The 17968-nt window shown below is 28.6% G+C and overlaps 3 protein-coding genes and 1 long non-coding RNA gene across 6 annotated transcripts; 1 reads left to right on the forward strand and 3 right to left on the reverse strand.

Annotated features, from left to right (window-relative positions):
* Window positions 1-120: 120 nt before the first annotated feature.
* On the reverse strand, window positions 121-6102 carry LOC141531057 (short neuropeptide F). The gene is made up of 4 exons (XM_074248549.1): window positions 5949-6102; window positions 2686-2786; window positions 959-1149; window positions 121-338 (listed from the first exon to the last, which is right to left on the reverse strand). Exons 2-4 carry the CDS (start codon window positions 2765-2767, stop codon window positions 285-287), a joined length of 327 nt encoding a protein of 108 aa, XP_074104650.1. The 5' UTR covers window positions 2768-2786; window positions 5949-6102; the 3' UTR covers window positions 121-284.
* Window positions 6103-6299: 197 nt separating this feature from the next.
* LOC141531044 (pyruvate kinase PKM) lies at window positions 6300-12198 on the reverse strand. Its single transcript, XM_074248522.1, has 9 exons — window positions 12061-12198; window positions 11836-11977; window positions 11496-11731; window positions 11226-11403; window positions 10757-11157; window positions 10151-10387; window positions 9286-9508; window positions 8779-9039; window positions 6300-6788 (listed from the first exon to the last, which is right to left on the reverse strand). Exons 1-8 carry the CDS (start codon window positions 12094-12096, stop codon window positions 8822-8824), a joined length of 1671 nt encoding a protein of 556 aa, XP_074104623.1. The 5' UTR covers window positions 12097-12198; the 3' UTR covers window positions 6300-6788; window positions 8779-8821.
* Window positions 8581-9820, forward strand: LOC141531059 (uncharacterized). The gene is made up of 4 exons (XR_012479851.1): window positions 8581-8640; window positions 8733-8977; window positions 9288-9419; window positions 9549-9820. It is a non-coding gene; the product is annotated as an uncharacterized LOC141531059 (long non-coding RNA).
* Window positions 12199-12411: 213 nt separating the features above from the next.
* On the reverse strand, window positions 12412-17935 carry LOC141531045 (pyruvate kinase). Of its 3 annotated transcripts, none has more exons than XM_074248523.1 (8): window positions 17770-17935; window positions 15824-15859; window positions 14606-14950; window positions 14350-14536; window positions 13750-14271; window positions 13312-13650; window positions 13009-13165; window positions 12412-12737 (listed from the first exon to the last, which is right to left on the reverse strand). In XM_074248523.1, exons 2-8 carry the CDS (start codon window positions 15848-15850, stop codon window positions 12725-12727), a joined length of 1590 nt encoding a protein of 529 aa, XP_074104624.1. In that variant the 5' UTR covers window positions 15851-15859; window positions 17770-17935; the 3' UTR covers window positions 12412-12724. The 3 variants fall into 3 exon arrangements, with proteins under 3 accessions (XP_074104624.1, XP_074104625.1, XP_074104626.1); XM_074248524.1 differs by lacking the exon at window positions 17770-17935 and adding an exon at window positions 16816-16939; XM_074248525.1 differs by lacking the exon at window positions 15824-15859 and having other exon boundaries at window positions 17770-17921.
* Between the last annotated feature and the right edge of the window lie 33 nt (window positions 17936-17968).

Here is a 17968-nt window from a genome sequence, read left to right on the forward strand (position 1 = left end):
TTGTTTTTTTTTTTTTTTTTACAATTTTTTCAAAAATACGATTGTAATAAATTAAAAAAAAAATTCAGGACATAATTATAAAAAATGAAATAAAAGCGCAGAAAAAGATAAAATATATAGTAAGATTGAAAATGGGATTATTATTTTAGTTTATAATATTTTTAAGATAATATACTTATTATTTGAATTTTAGCATAAATTTTAATATTAATTATATTGAAAGAAAAGCCTTTATTCAGGTATGAAAATTATTTCATTTTTAATACGCAATGTAGCCAGTAGTCTCAATTGTCCTCAAAAGATGCTGGGTTTGATGCCGATCTCGTTAATAGATTTCCCTGTAAATAAATTCAATTTACTTTTTATTTAATAAACTCTGGGAAATTGCTAATAGACAGATAATTTGACAACAGACGAGCCAATTAAATTTTAGTCATCTGAATTTTAATTTCACTTTGCATTATTTTGTCAAACTAGTCACATTACTTGTCAAAAAAAATTTTATTCTAAAAAGTTTTTAATGTTACGGAAATTTAATTTATGTAAATAACTTTTAAGAATTTCGAATTCATAATAGACGAATTAAAGTACAGTAAATACAGTCAAAATACTTTTGTACCCCCAGTAAATTCTAACAAATTCATTTATTAATTTATCAGAGTGTAAAAAAGGGAAGCCTTTCTCCTGAGATTAATTCTAGAAGATAAAAAAAGCTTTTTTGGTCTTTTTATTCCTCGAGTGTTGTTGAATTTACTTGCAAAAAATTACAGTCTATATATACACAGATAAATTTCCTGGGCATTAACCTTGACCTATGTCTTTTAAATTTGTTTAAAAGGAAAAAAACAAAAAAAAAAAAAAAAAAAAAAAAAAAAACCCCGAGATTATTTGGCTTTCAGGCTATTGCGTAATAAAGTACATGCAGAAGGACAAATGTGACGACAGGGACATAATTTACCTTGGGTATCATTGGATCAGAACGACCAAACCGAAGACGCAGGGATGGTGACCGCTGTGATTTTCGTATCATCAGATGTTCGTACGGTGAATCAAGGGACATTGATGATCTTAACCCTTCCAGGGAATTGCGTCGCAACAAGTACCTGTAGAATTCCCGGAGATTTTCAATATTGCGGTCCGCATTCTCGTCTAAAAATCCGAAAAAAAATTATTATCATTTTTTAAGGGATTAAAAAAATGTCATTTTATACTTTAGAGGATTATCGATCGTGGGTGAGTTTAATTTGAGAATAGAAGCAAAAGGTCATAAACTAAAACATTGAATTATGTTATCAAAGTTATTAATTTTCTTTTTTTTTTTTTCTTTTTTAGTTACTTTAATTAAATTGTCGCTGATAAAATAATAATATATTTGTATAACGCAGACTTTTGATAGCTTTCTGAAGATACTTTGTTATGGGTAATATAAGAATATTTTTACGACAATATTATGAGCCCTCGTGAAAGTAAATAAAAAAAAAAAAAAATGATATTAGGCTCTAACTCTTGGAAATATTGCAAGAGACAAAATATTTATTACTCATTAACGTCGCCACAATTTTTTATTATTTATTATTATTGGCTCTTGGGGAAAATGTCAGAGTTTGTGATTAATAAGTAATAAATAATTTAAACTTAAATAGAGTTTTAAAAGTTTTAATACAAAATAGATAGGTAGATGTTATAATTTTTGTATCAGTGAACCTCAATGATAGCTATTTGGTTGTCGATAATCGATTAAATGAAAAAAGTTCCTCAACTCCCATGCGGCTTTTTCCCTCTCACAGTTTCTCGGTTGAATCGAGAAAAAAAAAAAAAATCTCACATAACAATTCTTGTGTCCAACACTCCCCAGCGACGGTAAACGTAATGTCCCAAGAAATCTATCGTCTTTCGGCCGCTTGACTAAGGTTCATAGTAATGAAAAAATAATGAGTATAAAAAATCCGTTGAGTTTAACTTTTACGCAATAGATTCTCCTATTATCCTTTATTTATAACACTCTATTTCAATTACATACAATCTTTGCAATATATTTTTTTTTAAATACTCACCTATTGTATCGACTCTGTATTATTCTCTATTATTTCATCGATCATTGATAAGATAAAATTAATTAAAATGATAAAATTCATTATCCCGGATGTCGTTAAAGGTTGTGACATTATTACATTCAATATAATATTTATTTTTTTATTTACAATTCAGTCAGCTGTTAAAAGTAATGCCAATTATATTAAACACCAATATTTTATCAGAAAAAACAAATAAATAATTAATAAAACCCTTCAATTAAAACTTTTCGCCAATTTTATTGTATTAATCTTTTTATAAATATTTAATTATATTTAATACTGTAATTATTTTTGTGACTTTTAATTGAACCCACACCAGAATTTATTTTCACTATTTGTAAAAGTAACATTAGGAATTAATTATCCATTGTCTGGATTAAATATAACAACATGTATTTAAAAAAATAAATCCAGGAAGAAAGTTTTACGCGGATAAAAATAAAATCCAGAAATTAATGGGGTATCACATTAATATTTGACACACAATACGTGTTGTAGGTTGTAAGAGTTTGATATTTTTTTATCTCTAAATTTTTTTTGTAAAACTTTTAGCGATAGTGATAAACAGACAAGAGAAATTTTGAATTAATAATGAATGAGCTTTTTTTACCTCCGTAATCCAGGTAGTTTTCTGCAGCAAGTGCAGCCCCCAAGATGAAAAACAAGACAATAGCGCATCTGTAACTACTCATTATGCTCCCTTTGTTATACCTGAAACCGCAACAAAATTTTTGTTTTAAGCTTTTAATTAATTTATTATACATTAGTTGTTTAAAATTTCCGTTAACATTATCGTGTGTTTTTTTTTTTTTTTTTTTTTTTTTTTTTTTAACAATAATAATAATAATTTAGGAAAATCGTAAAAACATTTAAATAGCATGTCAGATATAGAGTTGAATAAATATATCGGATCTGTGAATAAACGTATCAAACATTGCCTTTAAATTTTCCTACGTCAGGTTATAAACTTGTGCTTCATCAATGGAAATCAAATATAATAAAATACAGTATAGAATAAAAATACTTCCTCAATGAAGAAACTGTACGAATGTTTATTATTACTTACAAAAAAATACTTAATGTTTCTATTTCGTCTTTATACTTTTGTAACATGATTGAATATTTTAAATTATTAAACATTATTTTTGTTTAACCATAAATAGAACGTGATTAATATATATGTAAATATTTATGACATGCACTTTTTTAGATTAAATAGTGTAAAAATTTTCACACGTCATTTGCTCCCTATTGAGGTAAAATAAAAGTCATGTGAATTTATTTTTTATTTTAAGAATTGAAAAGGAACTGGATGAAAAGATTGATTAAAAATTTAACAAGAGTTTAATTAAGAATGCAAATTTAATGTAAGTTTTATGAAATTTATGAAAAAGAAGAAGAAGAAGAAGAAAATATATATTAATACATAATAATATAAAGCGACTGTACTTGGAAATTCTTGAAGCGAATAAAATAATTACAAAAGTTTTAATTTAGTCGTATTTTTAAATAAGTAAATATAGAAATTGCTAATTCTCTGTCGGAAGAATTTAAAAAAAAAATTCTTGACATGGAATAATAAAAAAAAAAGTGTCACAGAGATAGTAATTACTCCAAAAGCTTTTTACAAAAAAATACATCCATTATGCTTACAAAAATAATTAAATTATTAATGTATATGCTATACTATTGACATTGTTTTATTATTCAGCGATTGTAGTAGCGTATCGAAAGAAAATCAAAATGAGATTTATTTTTATCTATCATAAAGTAGTATCGAGAGTAGATACGCTAAAAGGGTAAAAAGAAATTACAAAATAGAGAAAAATGATTACGCGATTAAAATTAATGGTCACTTTCTGTGCTAACAATCAACCTTTTGCTGTTGTTGTTTTTGTAATTACCATTTAAATAAACGGTGTTCACCAGGCACAGTACAAACGTTAGAGTCTAACCGAGTAAAATTTAACGTTGAAACTAAAAACGTTTATCCGAGAGACCTTTTTATATATACAGATTTTTTATTTAATACTGACTACAGGGAGTCCCCAAACTTATAACCTTTGATTTAATGATTTATCATCTTATGAGGCATTTAATTTCATGTTCCAAACTATATTTCAAATTATTTCTATAAATAAAAAAAAACCGACCTTGTGTTATTTACCAACTATACAAACTTCTATTAATGCATTTTTACGCATTTTATACTTAAAACAAACAAAAAATATTTTCTCAACGTTATTCCTGAGGACAATAAATAAAAATAATTACTCGTTAATGTTCACGTCTCTCGCGTTTACGGAACTAAAACAAAAAAAAAAAAAAAAAATCAACGGCACACTTGACTTGAATAACTAAATGGGTAATAAATTAATCTTGTTGAATAAAACGTTACCATACGACAAATTTAATAAATATAGTATTGATATTTTTAAATTGTTAATTCAATAAACAAATATTTCTCTAAAATATTCAATCATCTAGATTATATTTTAATTATAAACAATTATTCTCTTTAAATTATCATTATTATTTTATGACCATACTGTCAACAATGATAATTTAATTTCAAATAATATACTGTTTAATTTATTTATTAAATCAATAACATTTACTTAATATCATATTTCGACATTCACGAAATTAAATTAATGCTAAATTGGTACAGAAAATATTTTTTAAAGACCAATACAGATTAAATCTATCTTACGAAGTAGAAATAGTACGCGAATGGTCAGACCGTAGGATAATTAGTAGTTATTGAGATTAATGTGATTTATTTTTAAACTTTAAGAATAAAAAAAAAAAAACTATTTATCTTATTTAAATAATAATATTAGTAAAATTATCGCACGTTTTTGCAATAAAGATTTATCTGATAGAATTATTAACACACACACACACATATATATATATATATATATAATACGATGGTATAAAGTTTAGAACATTAAATCCAATACGATTTGGTGAATTTTATCATAGAATAATTACAGTATAAGCGGCGTATTATAGATTGGACAAATATAGAGGTATCAATTTCTTGATTTAATCTAGAATATTAAATGAAAATTATTGTCAATATGAATAGTAAAATTTACGACTAGTGAAATGTCGTGGTTTAAAATTTACATATTGATGAAAAAGAAGAGATATAAAAGTATAAATATGGGATGTCATAATAAAGTATAAAATTTGTGAATCTGTGTGTTAACGTATTATTATAGATAAGAAAAAAGAAAGAGTAATCTCATCTATTTTATAAATATATATATATGATGGTAGTCTGCATCTGTTTGTGTGCTCCACCTGTGGGAGCTCGTAATTTGTTTGGTGAAGCGTATGCTCGAATATCCACAAGCCCTCTAAAAGTTGAGGATAGGAGTAGAGTATTTTTTTACCTTTTATGCTCGCTTGCCCGTACATTCCGTCGATTATACGTGTTTACGTGCAAGCTTCTCTGATAGTAGATGGGACCAACTTGCACGCGATTATTTAAGTATATTACCCATCCCGCTATAACGCGTTTGACGCCACTAAAAATATTACCAAAGAATGGTATTACCATTTACTAATAAAATGAAACGCTAGTCTGTAGTTTTTAACACAAAAGACTCAAAGCGAAATCACTTTTTATATACTATCCTCCTGTTCACCCTGCTTCGTTGGCATTCGATTTTATTCACCAGAAAGGCTAATTTCCTTTGTACTAAAAAAATATTTTTTTTTTTTTTTTTTTTTTTTTTTTCATCACGGTAATTAATTACTGATTGATTATTTGATTGATATTTTTGAAAAAAATTTTTTTACCATAAGTATGCTTTTACAAAAAAGGTTTGAATAATAAAAAAATAATTTTGGGTTACTCACCGGAATAAAGGTTTAAACAGCCCGGAAACCAGAGGATTCACTCAGTCAGTCTTCCTGTTAGATTAGCACAAAAAAGATACTAGTTGCGATAAGTATCAGATACAACCCTTGAGTTATTTTCAACGACGGTAAAGTTAGCGCAAGAGTGACGAAACTCTGCCGGGCGCTTTGTATATATATCAGCCAAGGGTGGACGACAGGTGGGTGAATCTGGAGAGAGTAAAAGGGCGGGAAAAGTTGTCGAGCAAGTAAGCGCGCAAGCTCACTGTCTATCACAACAATTTACCCTATATCTTGCTCTTCTCTTTCATCTTTTTTAGTTATATGTCTACTCATCCCTCGATGTGGTCGACATTATTTACGACCTGCGATCTTCATTATGGAATCTTTCAAGAGCGACTATACTGTCAAGATGAACGAGTCTTTGCCAAGATTTTACCTTAACAAGGAACATTACGAACAGCAGGGCTGCTGAATACATGGATGTCTTTTAATTTCCTTCAATCTCCTGATTCAAATGACAGCACCAGCATACGTCATATTTTACCAATTTACTTTTTTTTCCCCAACTTTCCATTCCTTTATACTTTCTTCTTCTTCTTCTTCTTCTTCTTCTTCTTCCTCTTGTGTTTTTTTTTTTTTTTTTTTTTTTTTTTTTTTTACCCACGTGGCTACATATAATCCTACGTGACTTGTTCATTTTCGTCCTCTTGTACTCTTATTTTCCTTAGTTTTTTTATTTTTTCTCATGTAAAACTTTTTTTTAATATTTGCACGACCACAATCTAAATAAATTCCGTGGACGTAATATGAGAAATATACAAGCCCTGGCGTTGAAACCTAAAACACATTCTCTGATTAAAATTTATCTACATTTTTATTTTTACCGAGAAAAAAATGGTTATTTTTTTTTTTTTTTTTTTTTTTTCCATACGCCTACGATTGACATCGTGGGTGTGGCAATAAGACATATTACTTCCGTAAAGACTCCAGAACATGTATACTAAAAGTAACTTGAATGAATGTTAATGATAATGAGAAGAAAGTGATTATAAAATAAAAAATATTTTTTAATCCACTCTTTGGTTATTACAATAAATGAGATCATTATTATGTAGCTAGAGTGGGTATAGGATCAAAGTTTCCGAAGATAATTAACGTTGAGCTAGTCAGAAAATTTTCAAACTCTTTACAACTATCTCTATCTCGCCGTGAAATATTATCCGTAATCTAATAATTAATATGCGTAAATTATTCATTTTATTAAAACTATTGATCAGTACATTGGAACTTTTTTAAAAAAATATTTGCATTTTTATTTACTCCCTTAGAAATTATTCTATTAATTAAATTAAATTAAACAAAAAGTAATAATATAATAGGTAGATAGAAACATATGGTGAGACGTCAAAAGAGCAAAAGACAGTAGCATTATTGCGACTATTAAAACACAGGTTCTTGAGCTTGTCTACCCTTGACAACTGACATACCGCTTCAGTATACATGTGACGATGTGACAAATACTGCTAATGTCTAAATAAACACATGAAATTATTGTTTTCCTTTAACGCTACGAGGGTAAAAAATATCTAGCACATATTTACACATCTTTATATAGAAAGATGCCCAATAACATCATTTTAATGAATTAAATTATTTTTTTTTGGAGTAAAATAGAGCTCACAATTCTATTATTATCATATAATTAATTTTATAATAGAACAAAAATACATCTATTACATGAGAATATTTAGGAAGATGATGAAAAGTAAACTACGACCCTCAGATTTATTTACGGGCCATTGAGTAGACGAATATTCACCGAAATACATCGCTGAGTATCATCGTGAACAATTTTTCTTTCCTTCTTTCTTCCTCGTTTATTATTACAGTATAATATAATTTATAGAAAGAAACGGTTGACTGGTCGAACAAGTTTGTTATCATTTTTTTCACTGATATAGAAACTTTAACAATTAATCAAAAAGAAAAATGAAGTCTGATTATTCTTTAACTAACAAATGATATGAATTTTCCGATCTCTTTATTATTGTTAAACAGCTTGACCTCGTCATTGGTATGTAGGCTTTTATCAATTGTTGAGTGACCAATAGTATCTAATCAGTAATCAGTTTCCATCGGTATTGATTTATTATATACCCTGTTTTCAATGAGATAAAGAAGACGTGGGCACACACACACACACACACACACACACACACACACACACACACACACACACACACACACACACACACACACACACACACACACACACACACACACACACACACATATATATATATATATATATATATATATATATATATATATATATATATATATATATATATATATATATATATATATATATATATATATATATATATATATATATATATATATATATATATATATATATATATATATATATACACACACGCGCGCGCGTTCTGTGTGTGTGTGTTTTTTTTTTTTTTTAATTCTTTTGTACTTTTTTTACAAAAGAATTTTCATCGTTCTCGACAATGAATTGCTATTTTTAATTTCCAATAGAAAAGATTCCCTTTAACTTTGAAATAAAAGATAAATTTTGATAAAATAAAAAATTAGTGACGTATATGTAAATGATTTAAAACATCTGTCAAGTTTGTTCACGCTTAGTGAATATTTGTCCTCTGCTCTATAAATTGTAACTCGTAACTCTAGAGATAACAATTTTATATCTCATCGTCAACACCAAGTGTTGGATCAATTGATTAATAACCTTTTGATTATTTTCAGATAAAAATGAGCCATTGTTTAATTAATAATTATAATAAATAATTACCTCCATTTGTTATTTATTATAATATAACATATGACATATGACATCACCAAGTTTCCTCAAAATCATCACCGATGCTTGTAATTGGTGGCAGTGAAACATAGACTACACGAATGGAATTAGTAAATCCTTGATCGTTGGTACGCCATCCCCCTACAACCACCACTGGATCGCCTACTTTAACAAAACTTGACTGACGAAGGTAATTCATACCGCATTTAACTCTCGCCTCAATGTCCTCATTCCAATTTGAATTTGTTTCACCTGTATTTACATAAAACAATCAAATGGTTAATACAATAATATCTTATCAATTGTTATTATTTATGTTTGTAAACATGATTAATTACAAAAATTATATTGTACTTATTATATATCATCCCTCTTTGTGGTGTCTAGTTTCAACATCATCCTCATGATACATAAGTACTGACAGCATGACGTCAGTATTATAATGATAAAATTAATAAGTAATAATGAAATAATATAATTGTTATTTGATTGTCTTACAGGTGTAGTGAATAGGGTGAATGGCAAAATAAATTCTCAGGCATTGAGAAACAATTTGATGTCGCGTTACAGCAACTACAGGACACCGTGGTCGATAAATAGACAGAAGCATTGCAGATCTCCCGGTAGTTGTGGTAACAATAATTCCTGATGTATTTAGCTTCATTGACAGCTCCACTGCGGCAATAACAACCCCGTGGGTTGAGTCAGTTGGGATTGTAATCTACGACAATTAAATCAAATTAATAAAATTTTATTTATAGGAAATTTATTAAAAAACTTTTATAAAAATGGATAAATAAATAAAGACAGACGAGCGTTATTATACTTGACAGATAGAGAAGTTTAAAATGAATTACCACGAGTCATGTTGACATACAAGCTAATGGATTAAGCTCATATGTCTAATGATCGATTGTTAAATATATCTTACTATCATTTTTCAACCAACATATTATTTGGTCACACACAGTGACGTATATTTATTTAATAATAAATACTTGCTCTTTCTCACAACGTCATCAATAAATAATTAAATAACAAACTCTGCTATATATTATTACTATTAGTATTATTATTATTATTATTATTATTATTATTATATAATAAATAACATTTCAGTTATATAACAAATCTAAAATGGAAAATGATAAGTTGGAAGATATCCAATGACAAGTTCTACACTCGGAAAATATTTTTTCCATTTCCTCGTTGACGTTCTTTTGATCTGTGACATATTCATTTCACTCAAAGTTTTACTTTAATCATCCTCTTTATTTACTTAGAGACGCTATTTAATTTTTTTTTTTTTTTGCCCAACTACAGGATGTCATCATAAAATATATAATATAAACATATTGAGTACCTTGTAACTGAGCTCGTGAAAAATTTGTCTTTGCCATCTCGCGGATTCCGCCTCTCGGCATACAAGGTCGACGTCCTCGATAATTTTTACATGTTCATTCATATCAACAACAGAACCGGTGGCTAAAAAAATACCGTCAACACCCTCGAGAATTGCATTTGCCAGAAGGTCGAGGTCCAGTTTCACTTTAACGTCAGTTGTTGACACTCGATGGGTTAATATTGCCGGCTTACCAACCTGTTACAAAACACAATCATATATCTACATTAGTTATTAATAAAATTATCGTTTATATTTATGGTTAGATCTTTCAGGATATATATCTATACATATAAATATTAATCATGCTGTTCATTTAATATGAGGTTTGTTATATAAAACAGATATATGACCTGCTTTCTATAATTTATTTTGTTTTATATCTTCTCCTGTCTTTTCTCCTCTGGGACACAATTATGTTAATTAATCCAGTTAATTATTTTATTAACACAGTAGCTTACTAAATAAAATATTTATTATTATTATTATTATTATTATTATTATTATTATTATTATTATTATTATTATTATTATTATTATTATTATTATTATTATTGTTATACTTACTCGAACACACTTGGCAATCATTGATTTTTGGGCCAGGAATATTTTCTCGGATCCAATGTCCACTTGAAGACCCTCTCTGTCAATCACGACACCGTCAGCCACTCGTAGAATGTCGTCAAAATTATCAACACCCTGAGACGAAGATATTTTAGCAAGCACACAAATTGAATGGGTAGTGCTCGACTCTTCAATGCGCTTCTTCACAGCAGAAATCGTTTTACTGGTTCGCACGTGCGAGACTATTAAAAAATGACACTCGAGTTCAAGTGCAAGATCAATGTCTGCATCGTCTTTCTCAGATATCCCTGGTAATTCCAGTGACGATGTGTCAATCGCCTGAATTATTTTGTCCTGCGATAATCTTCCCGTGTTCATCACTTTACATTTAATATAATCTTCACCTATTTTTTATATAAAGTATAAAAAAATATAAATTATCGATTATTAATCTGATTTTAAAATACTTGACCTGTTTGGTCGACGCTTAAAGAAACAGCACCGCGATCTAAAATAATTCTATCACCAACTTGTGACGCTCTTGGTAATTCTGGGCAAGATGTCCAGAGGCTTGAAGATTTTCCACTAGGTTTAATTTTACTGTCCGCTAATAGATTTACGTGATTGCCCTTTACAAGTATGGTGTCACCCTAAATTAATGCCATTAGAGTAATTATTTAATTATTTATATGGATAAAAAGCATAAATCAAATGAATAACAATTGATTAAACAGAGAGTTACGGTTGGATTGGGGTTATCTTTAAATATTTTAGCTCGTATTTCAGGACCACGTAGATCAAGAGCCACTGATGGAGGATTAAAGGTTTCTAATTGAGTACGCAGTTGTTCAGATGCTCCCAATAAATTGTTAACTGCTTTTCTATGCCAATTTTGATCGCCATGAGACACATTCAATCGTACTATGTCTACATTATTGATTACTTTCGCAATATCCTCAATTTGTATATTATTATCGCCTGAAATATATTTATTGGTCAGATAAACATAATAAATGGATTATTTAAACAATTGAAATAACGTGATAATAATTTATTAGCGGCGTCGGCGTGTTTATAAATACTGAGGGTGATGATGATTCTGGTGAGTCGTGCGGGTGAGGGTTTGCAGTTGATATTCAATTTAATTTCGTGATCGATTCGAGTACATTGATATGCAGCATCCAATTGACGCTCCGGTATAACTTGCTCCTCTAATTTCATTATCTGTTTAATTTAAATATTTATCTGTATGTTAATTACGTCATTATTGTTTTATAAATAAAGTTTAAAAATGTTTTTAATTATACCGATTGCTTCTTTAAATTTGAAGAAATTTTTGACATTTTGGAGTTTTACAATTTTATTAAACTATTAAATTTATCATTTTTTTTTTTTTTTAATTTTAATATCTAATTAAAATTTCATTTTGACAGGTAAAAATTCATCAAAACAAATTGAACTTAGTTATCTATGCATTTATTCTTATTTTTTTAAATATTGTAATGCCATCTTTGATCCAATTAATGCAATTTTTAAATTTACCGACTGATAAAGGTCGATACTATAATTTATTGATTTAGATATACTTATACTTGTATTTTATAAATTATTAAAAAAAATGTGTCTTCTAGGTAATTATATGAAATAAAATACATAAATTTATTAGTGATTCATAATTTATTGATATTTATCATTAAAACACTATACAATGTTTATTAAATTGTTACAACTCCGTGCGCAGCTTTGATAAACACATTATTTCAACAGTAAAATAATACTGGTCTAAGAACAGCAATTAAATATGATAAACATCTCTTCTTTTAATGCAATTTTATTACATACTTTTTTTTTTTTTTTTTTTTTTTTTTTTATATTATTATTAAATAAAATTATTAATTATCAGAAAGTTAACTCGAATTAGCAGATGATAAATTATTTTTTCTCTTCTTGACTCATCATTCTCTGTCCTCCTCAATCAACGTTACTGAAAATAAATAAAAAGAAATCTATTAAACTAGCTATTTAACAAAAATAATTAATACAAAATATGTAAAATAATAAGTGGATTACTAAAAAAGTAATAAGAATAAGAATAATAGGAATAACATGCGGTTAAAGTTAGTATAAGACAGAGTTGTTAGTAAGATACGTTACTGGATCATGCACTAAATAACTAGTAAAGGCTTTCATAGGAGTCATCATCGCTGACGATTAGACTTGGAGTATGGTCAAAAGCTAAATCCTCATCTACGTACACAATACGAAGAGTATTTGTGTAACCGGAGCCTTGTTGCCATCCAGTTACTACAATAACGGTGTCACCGGTCTTCAAGAATCCACGGCTTTTACCAAAGGTCATACCGTATTGGACGCGAATGTCAACGTCCTTCAACCAATCAGCCACAGGTGCTTCTAAAATTTTAATTATTCGTTTATACAAATTATATATATATATATATATATATATATATATATATATATATATATATATATATATATATATATATATAATATATTTATTTATTTTTTTTTTTTTTTATTATGAAAATATTAAATACCAGTGTGAAGAAGAGGCAAGATTCCACGGTACAAATGAGCTTGTCGTGCGACTTGATGGAACCTAGTGACGGCAATTATTGGGCACCGTGGTCGGTACTTGGAGATCAGGTGGGCTGAGCGACCGCTTGTTGTAATAACGATAATTGCAGTAGCCAAACATTTGGCAGAAGCTTCTACTGCAGCGATAGCTACAGCATGAGTAGCGTCAATTGGCGCTACTGCCTTGGAGGACAAATCGGCAAACAACTGGTTGTGCCAAATTGCAGACTCTGCTTCTTTGCAGATGTTGGCCATTGTGCGAACACACTCGAGAGGATAATCTCCCTTAGCCGTCTCTCCTAAATAATTTATTTATTTTTTTTTTTTTTTTTTTTTTTTTTTTTTTTTTTTAAAATTTTAAAAATAATTTATGAATATAAAAAAAAAAAAAAAAATACCTGAAAGCATGACACAATCAGCCCCATCGAGAACAGCATTAGCAACATCTGAAGTTTCAGCTCTTGTTGCACGTGGCTTCTTCACCATCGACTCCAACATCTGTGTAGCACAGATGACTGGTTTTCCGACCTTGTTGCATCTACTGATCATGCACTTTTGGGCAAGGAAAACTTTCTCGGGAGGAATTTCAATTCCTAAGTCACCACGAGCTACCATTATTCCATCGGATGCCTCAATGATTTCATCCAGATTGGTCATACCCTGTTGATTTTCAATCTTGGAGATGATTTTAATGTTTTTTCCTTTTTCACCCAAAATACCGCGTATTTCAGTCAACGCAGCAGCATTACGAATGAACGAGGCGAAGATCATGTCTACTTCTTGATCGACACCAAACTGCAAGTCAGCCTTATCTTTCTCTGATACTGCTGGAAGATCAACAGGCACTCCAGGAAGATTAACACCCTTACGCGATCCTAGCATTCCACCGTTTTCTACTTTGGTAACGATTCCATCGGCAACTAAATTTAAAAAATTCATTAAATCAACATACTTGCAACTTGTTTTATGAATTTTTTTTTAAAATTAAAAACACTTACCGACTTCAGTGACTATCAAAGAAATGAGACCATCGTCGACAAATACACGGTTGCCAACTTTCAATACCTTTGAGATATTAACGTAGTCAACCCAAACGACTTCAGCATTTCCTTTCTCACCGAAAGCTTTGTCTGTGGTAAATTTGAATGTTTGTCCTTTCTTCAATTCAACTTCTGCTGAACCACCCTGAAGAAATAAATAACAACAACAATAATAAATTATAATTCAAAGAAAATTTATTTAAAAAATACATACACCTTCAAGGAGACCAGTTCGGATTTCTGGACCCTTGGTATCCAAAGCAATAGCGATTGGGACGTTCATCTTGTTGCGCTCGGACAAATTTTTCTGCGCCTGTCTTACATTTTTAATTGTCTCAGCATGGTACTCGTGGGAACCGTGGGAGAAATTCATTCTCGCGATGTTCATACCGGTCTCAATCATCTTCTCAAGCATCTCGACTGATCGCGAGACTGGTCCGATGGTACAGATGATTCCTGAGAGCCGGTAAAAGGGCGCAGGAACACCAATATCCAGCTTGCAGATGTGGTCCAAATGATTTTGGGAGTTCTGGACTCGTAAACTAGATTCACCTTCCATCTGTAATTATTTTTTTTTTTTTTTTTATTAGTTGAAGTTTGTTTATTTTTTTACCAATACAGCTACACAGTAAAACTAGCAGGACATTACTGGGGAAAAAAAAAAAAAAAATAGAAAGTACAATAGCAAAAAATGACAATGCAAATAAATATATTAATAAAACTACTACTTGTTAAATAAAATTTTAGTGGATAAAAATTATGACCTCGAGTATTGCTAACAAGATAAACTAAACGATTTAAAATATTAAATCATATTTGATAATTATTACAGCATCTTTCAATTTAATATTTATTGTTTAATAAGCTAATTAAATCGTTTGAGCAGATTAATTAAAGTTGGCGGGTGTCTCAAACATTTTGTAATGTTCTTTTTTCATCATGATAAATATAATAAAGCTATCAAGAGCAATTAGTGGTGATAAAATTGTGTGTACACTATAAATTAGTATATTAATTATCTTAATCAATTTTTATTTACATTAATTTATTATTATAATTAAATCAGCCATGCGTTAACTCTAAAAAATTATTTTATAAAAAAATAAATAAACAAAGTTAAAATATTTATAAATTAAAGTGCAGACAAATAGTGAAGGCTAGTGTCGAGGACAACAAAAATAGAATATTAGTTAAAGGTATCTCTCTAAGACTACGTAACTTGTTTAACGGTTACATAAAAAATAGAACAAAGCACACTATAGAAAAAAAAATTTCTACTTGTTAATTTGAAACTTTAGAAATAAATAAATAAAGGTAAAAGCACTATGCACTACATGTTTATTTATTTATTAGATAATAATTATAAAATATAATACTAAAAAAAAAAAAAGAAAAACTGTGATATTATACACTTGAATTTAGACAAGGATACCTTATCATCAGCTGTAATCCAGACCATTTTGACGGGCTGCGAGAATAAAGGGTAAAAATGATAATTTATTAATAAAGTCGGTTGATTTACTTTTTTAAATAAACACAAACAGTCTCGTGAGAATCTAACTGATTGTGAGGAATGGGCTCGTTGTATTTCAAAGGAAAAATAATTATTATCACAAATATGACTAATTCGACAACTAAGCAAATGATTAAAGATAACAGACGCGGTTTTTTTATGACACGACGAGCTTATTCGCATTAAGATGACAGTGATAATCGTCTGCAAAATTAAATTGATGAATTTGCACCTTCGCTATGTCATCAGACGCCAGAATGTCTATTAATATTTTTTTGTAGTTAACAAACCCACCGTTGTTATAGCAACAGACTACTATATATATATATATATATATATATATATATATATATATATATATGATTGTCATCACATTAAAATAAATATTGTTTATACCAAAATTAGTAAAAGACATTTCATTGATTGAATAGATTTTTTGTTTAAAAATTTATTTACACTTATTTTTGATAAGATTTTTTTATATAAATACTGTCCGGTAATACCGGCGTCTGCGCGTATCTTTGACATTAAATAATACATACTCTATGCATTGTTTAAAAAACGTGGCATGATAATGTCTGAAAAAAATTGATAATTAATTACGCAAATATTGACAATAATTTATTATTAGAGATTAATTGTTTTATTTGTATAACTGTCAAAAAGATTGCAAAAAATAAAATATTTAGACGGTAAGAAGGATTTGGAAAAAACACAATGGCCACCAAATATATTTCAATGACAAAGGCCGGTGACCGTTACTTTTTTTCACGGACTAAGTACTTGATATATATCATTAATATCTCGAGGAATATTACATCGTTCCAAGTAAATAGTTAATGATTGTATGTAGTTTTGATAAAACGAGCTCACTGTCACGTAGACACTTTTTGTTCTTTTAATTTACTTACGATTTTAGATTACCGAACGAATAATTTTATTTAGACGCTAAATTATTTTATTCGCGACTGAAAACTTGAATGAGGAAGAGAACTTTTATTTGAATAAATGTATTTATGACTAGTCACTGACTTTTTACAAGTCAAATCTAGTTCTCAACCAAGGCAAAAGAGTCTCCAAGTATTTGTGTATGTATTTAGATAATAAAACAATTACATTTAAGTCGTTGTAGGAATAATAGTTTTGTCTGTGTTACACCTTGATTTTTTTGTACAGTTAGGTCGTTAGAAAATAAAAATGGAAGTATGTTTCAGACATGCGCGAATACACGTGCTGGTTTATCATGTATCAGCTGTGGTTATTTTTTTTTTTTTTTTTAAATAAACTTCTAATTATAACGTAAAATTAATCTTCAATTTAAAATAATAATTTGGTTTAAAATTTTCAGAATTTTGATTAATTTTTATCTTTTAGCTATTTATTCAATAATAACTTTTTCGCTGATTATTCTGCTAGAATATTGATTTTAATTATAATTATGTTACGTCACTTTTAAAATAATTTTTTACAAAAGGATTTTATTTAATGATAAAGATTAAAAAATTATAACAAAATATCAATTAAAAATGAATGACCTTGAAATTATTGATTAATTATTTTCCGGATGTGCATAAAAATCGTACGATTACGCAATGATATATCCATGCTTGGTTGTTAAATTCATATCACAGTGAACTCTATTTTTATACAAATTCTAAAAGAAAATTTTATCATTATTATTATTATTATTATTATTATTATTATTATTATTATTATTATTATTGTTATTATTATTACAGATATTGTTAATTGTGAGATAACCGGTACCTTATTTTAAACATAATTAAGAAAAAGAGATAAAAAAATTAGTACATAAATGCGGTTTAGAGTGATGAAATGATATTAATTATAAATAATAAATTTACCTTGATTTACAGAATTGGAGCTAGTGCAAGGAAGTTACGTGTTAAACAGTAAACTGGATGAATGAACTGTTTGAAACTTGTTCAGTAGGTTCACAAGATTTTTATGAACTACCCGAGGAGCAGGGATTGACGTTAAACTCGAGGGCGGTGAAGGTCAACTTATAAAACGCACGATAGAACCAGAACACCGGTCAATTCT

This window comes from Cotesia typhae, unplaced genomic scaffold, assembly GCF_013202065.1.
Source record: "Cotesia typhae breed Kobodo isofemale line unplaced genomic scaffold, CoteBio_Ctyphae contig_5, whole genome shotgun sequence".
Taxonomy (NCBI): Eukaryota; Metazoa; Arthropoda; class Insecta; order Hymenoptera; family Braconidae; genus Cotesia; species Cotesia typhae.

Bases quoted from the DNA above. Each gene is read 5' to 3' on its own strand.
- LOC141531044 (XM_074248522.1), bottom strand. From the start codon at position 12,096: ATGTCAAAAATTTCTTCAAATTTAAAGAAGCAATCG. The intron at 11,404-11,495 runs GTAACTCTCTGT...GCATTAATTTAG, and splicing joins AAGATAACCCCAATCCAACC to GGTGACACCATACTTGTAAA. The intron at 9,509-10,150 runs GTACTCAATATG...TAATTGTCGTAG, and splicing joins TTCACGAGCTCAGTTACAAG to ATTACAATCCCAACTGACTC.
- LOC141531057 (XM_074248549.1), bottom strand. From the start codon at position 2,767: ATGAGTAGTTACAGATGCGCTATTGTCTTGTTTTTCATCTTGGGGGCT. The intron at 1,150-2,685 runs GTAAAAAAAGCT...TCGGATTTTTAG, and splicing joins AAACTACCTGGATTACGGAG to ACGAGAATGCGGACCGCAAT. The intron at 339-958 runs GTAAATTATGTC...ATTTATTTACAG, and splicing joins CTGATCCAATGATACCCAAG to GGAAATCTATTAACGAGATC.
- LOC141531045 (XM_074248523.1), bottom strand. From the start codon at position 15,850: ATGGTCTGGATTACAGCTGATGATAAG. The intron at 13,651-13,749 runs GTATTTTTTTTT...TAAATTATTTAG, and splicing joins TGATTGTGTCATGCTTTCAG to GAGAGACGGCTAAGGGAGAT. The intron at 13,166-13,311 runs GTATTTAATATT...TTAAAATTTTAG, and splicing joins CTTGCCTCTTCTTCACACTG to AAGCACCTGTGGCTGATTGG.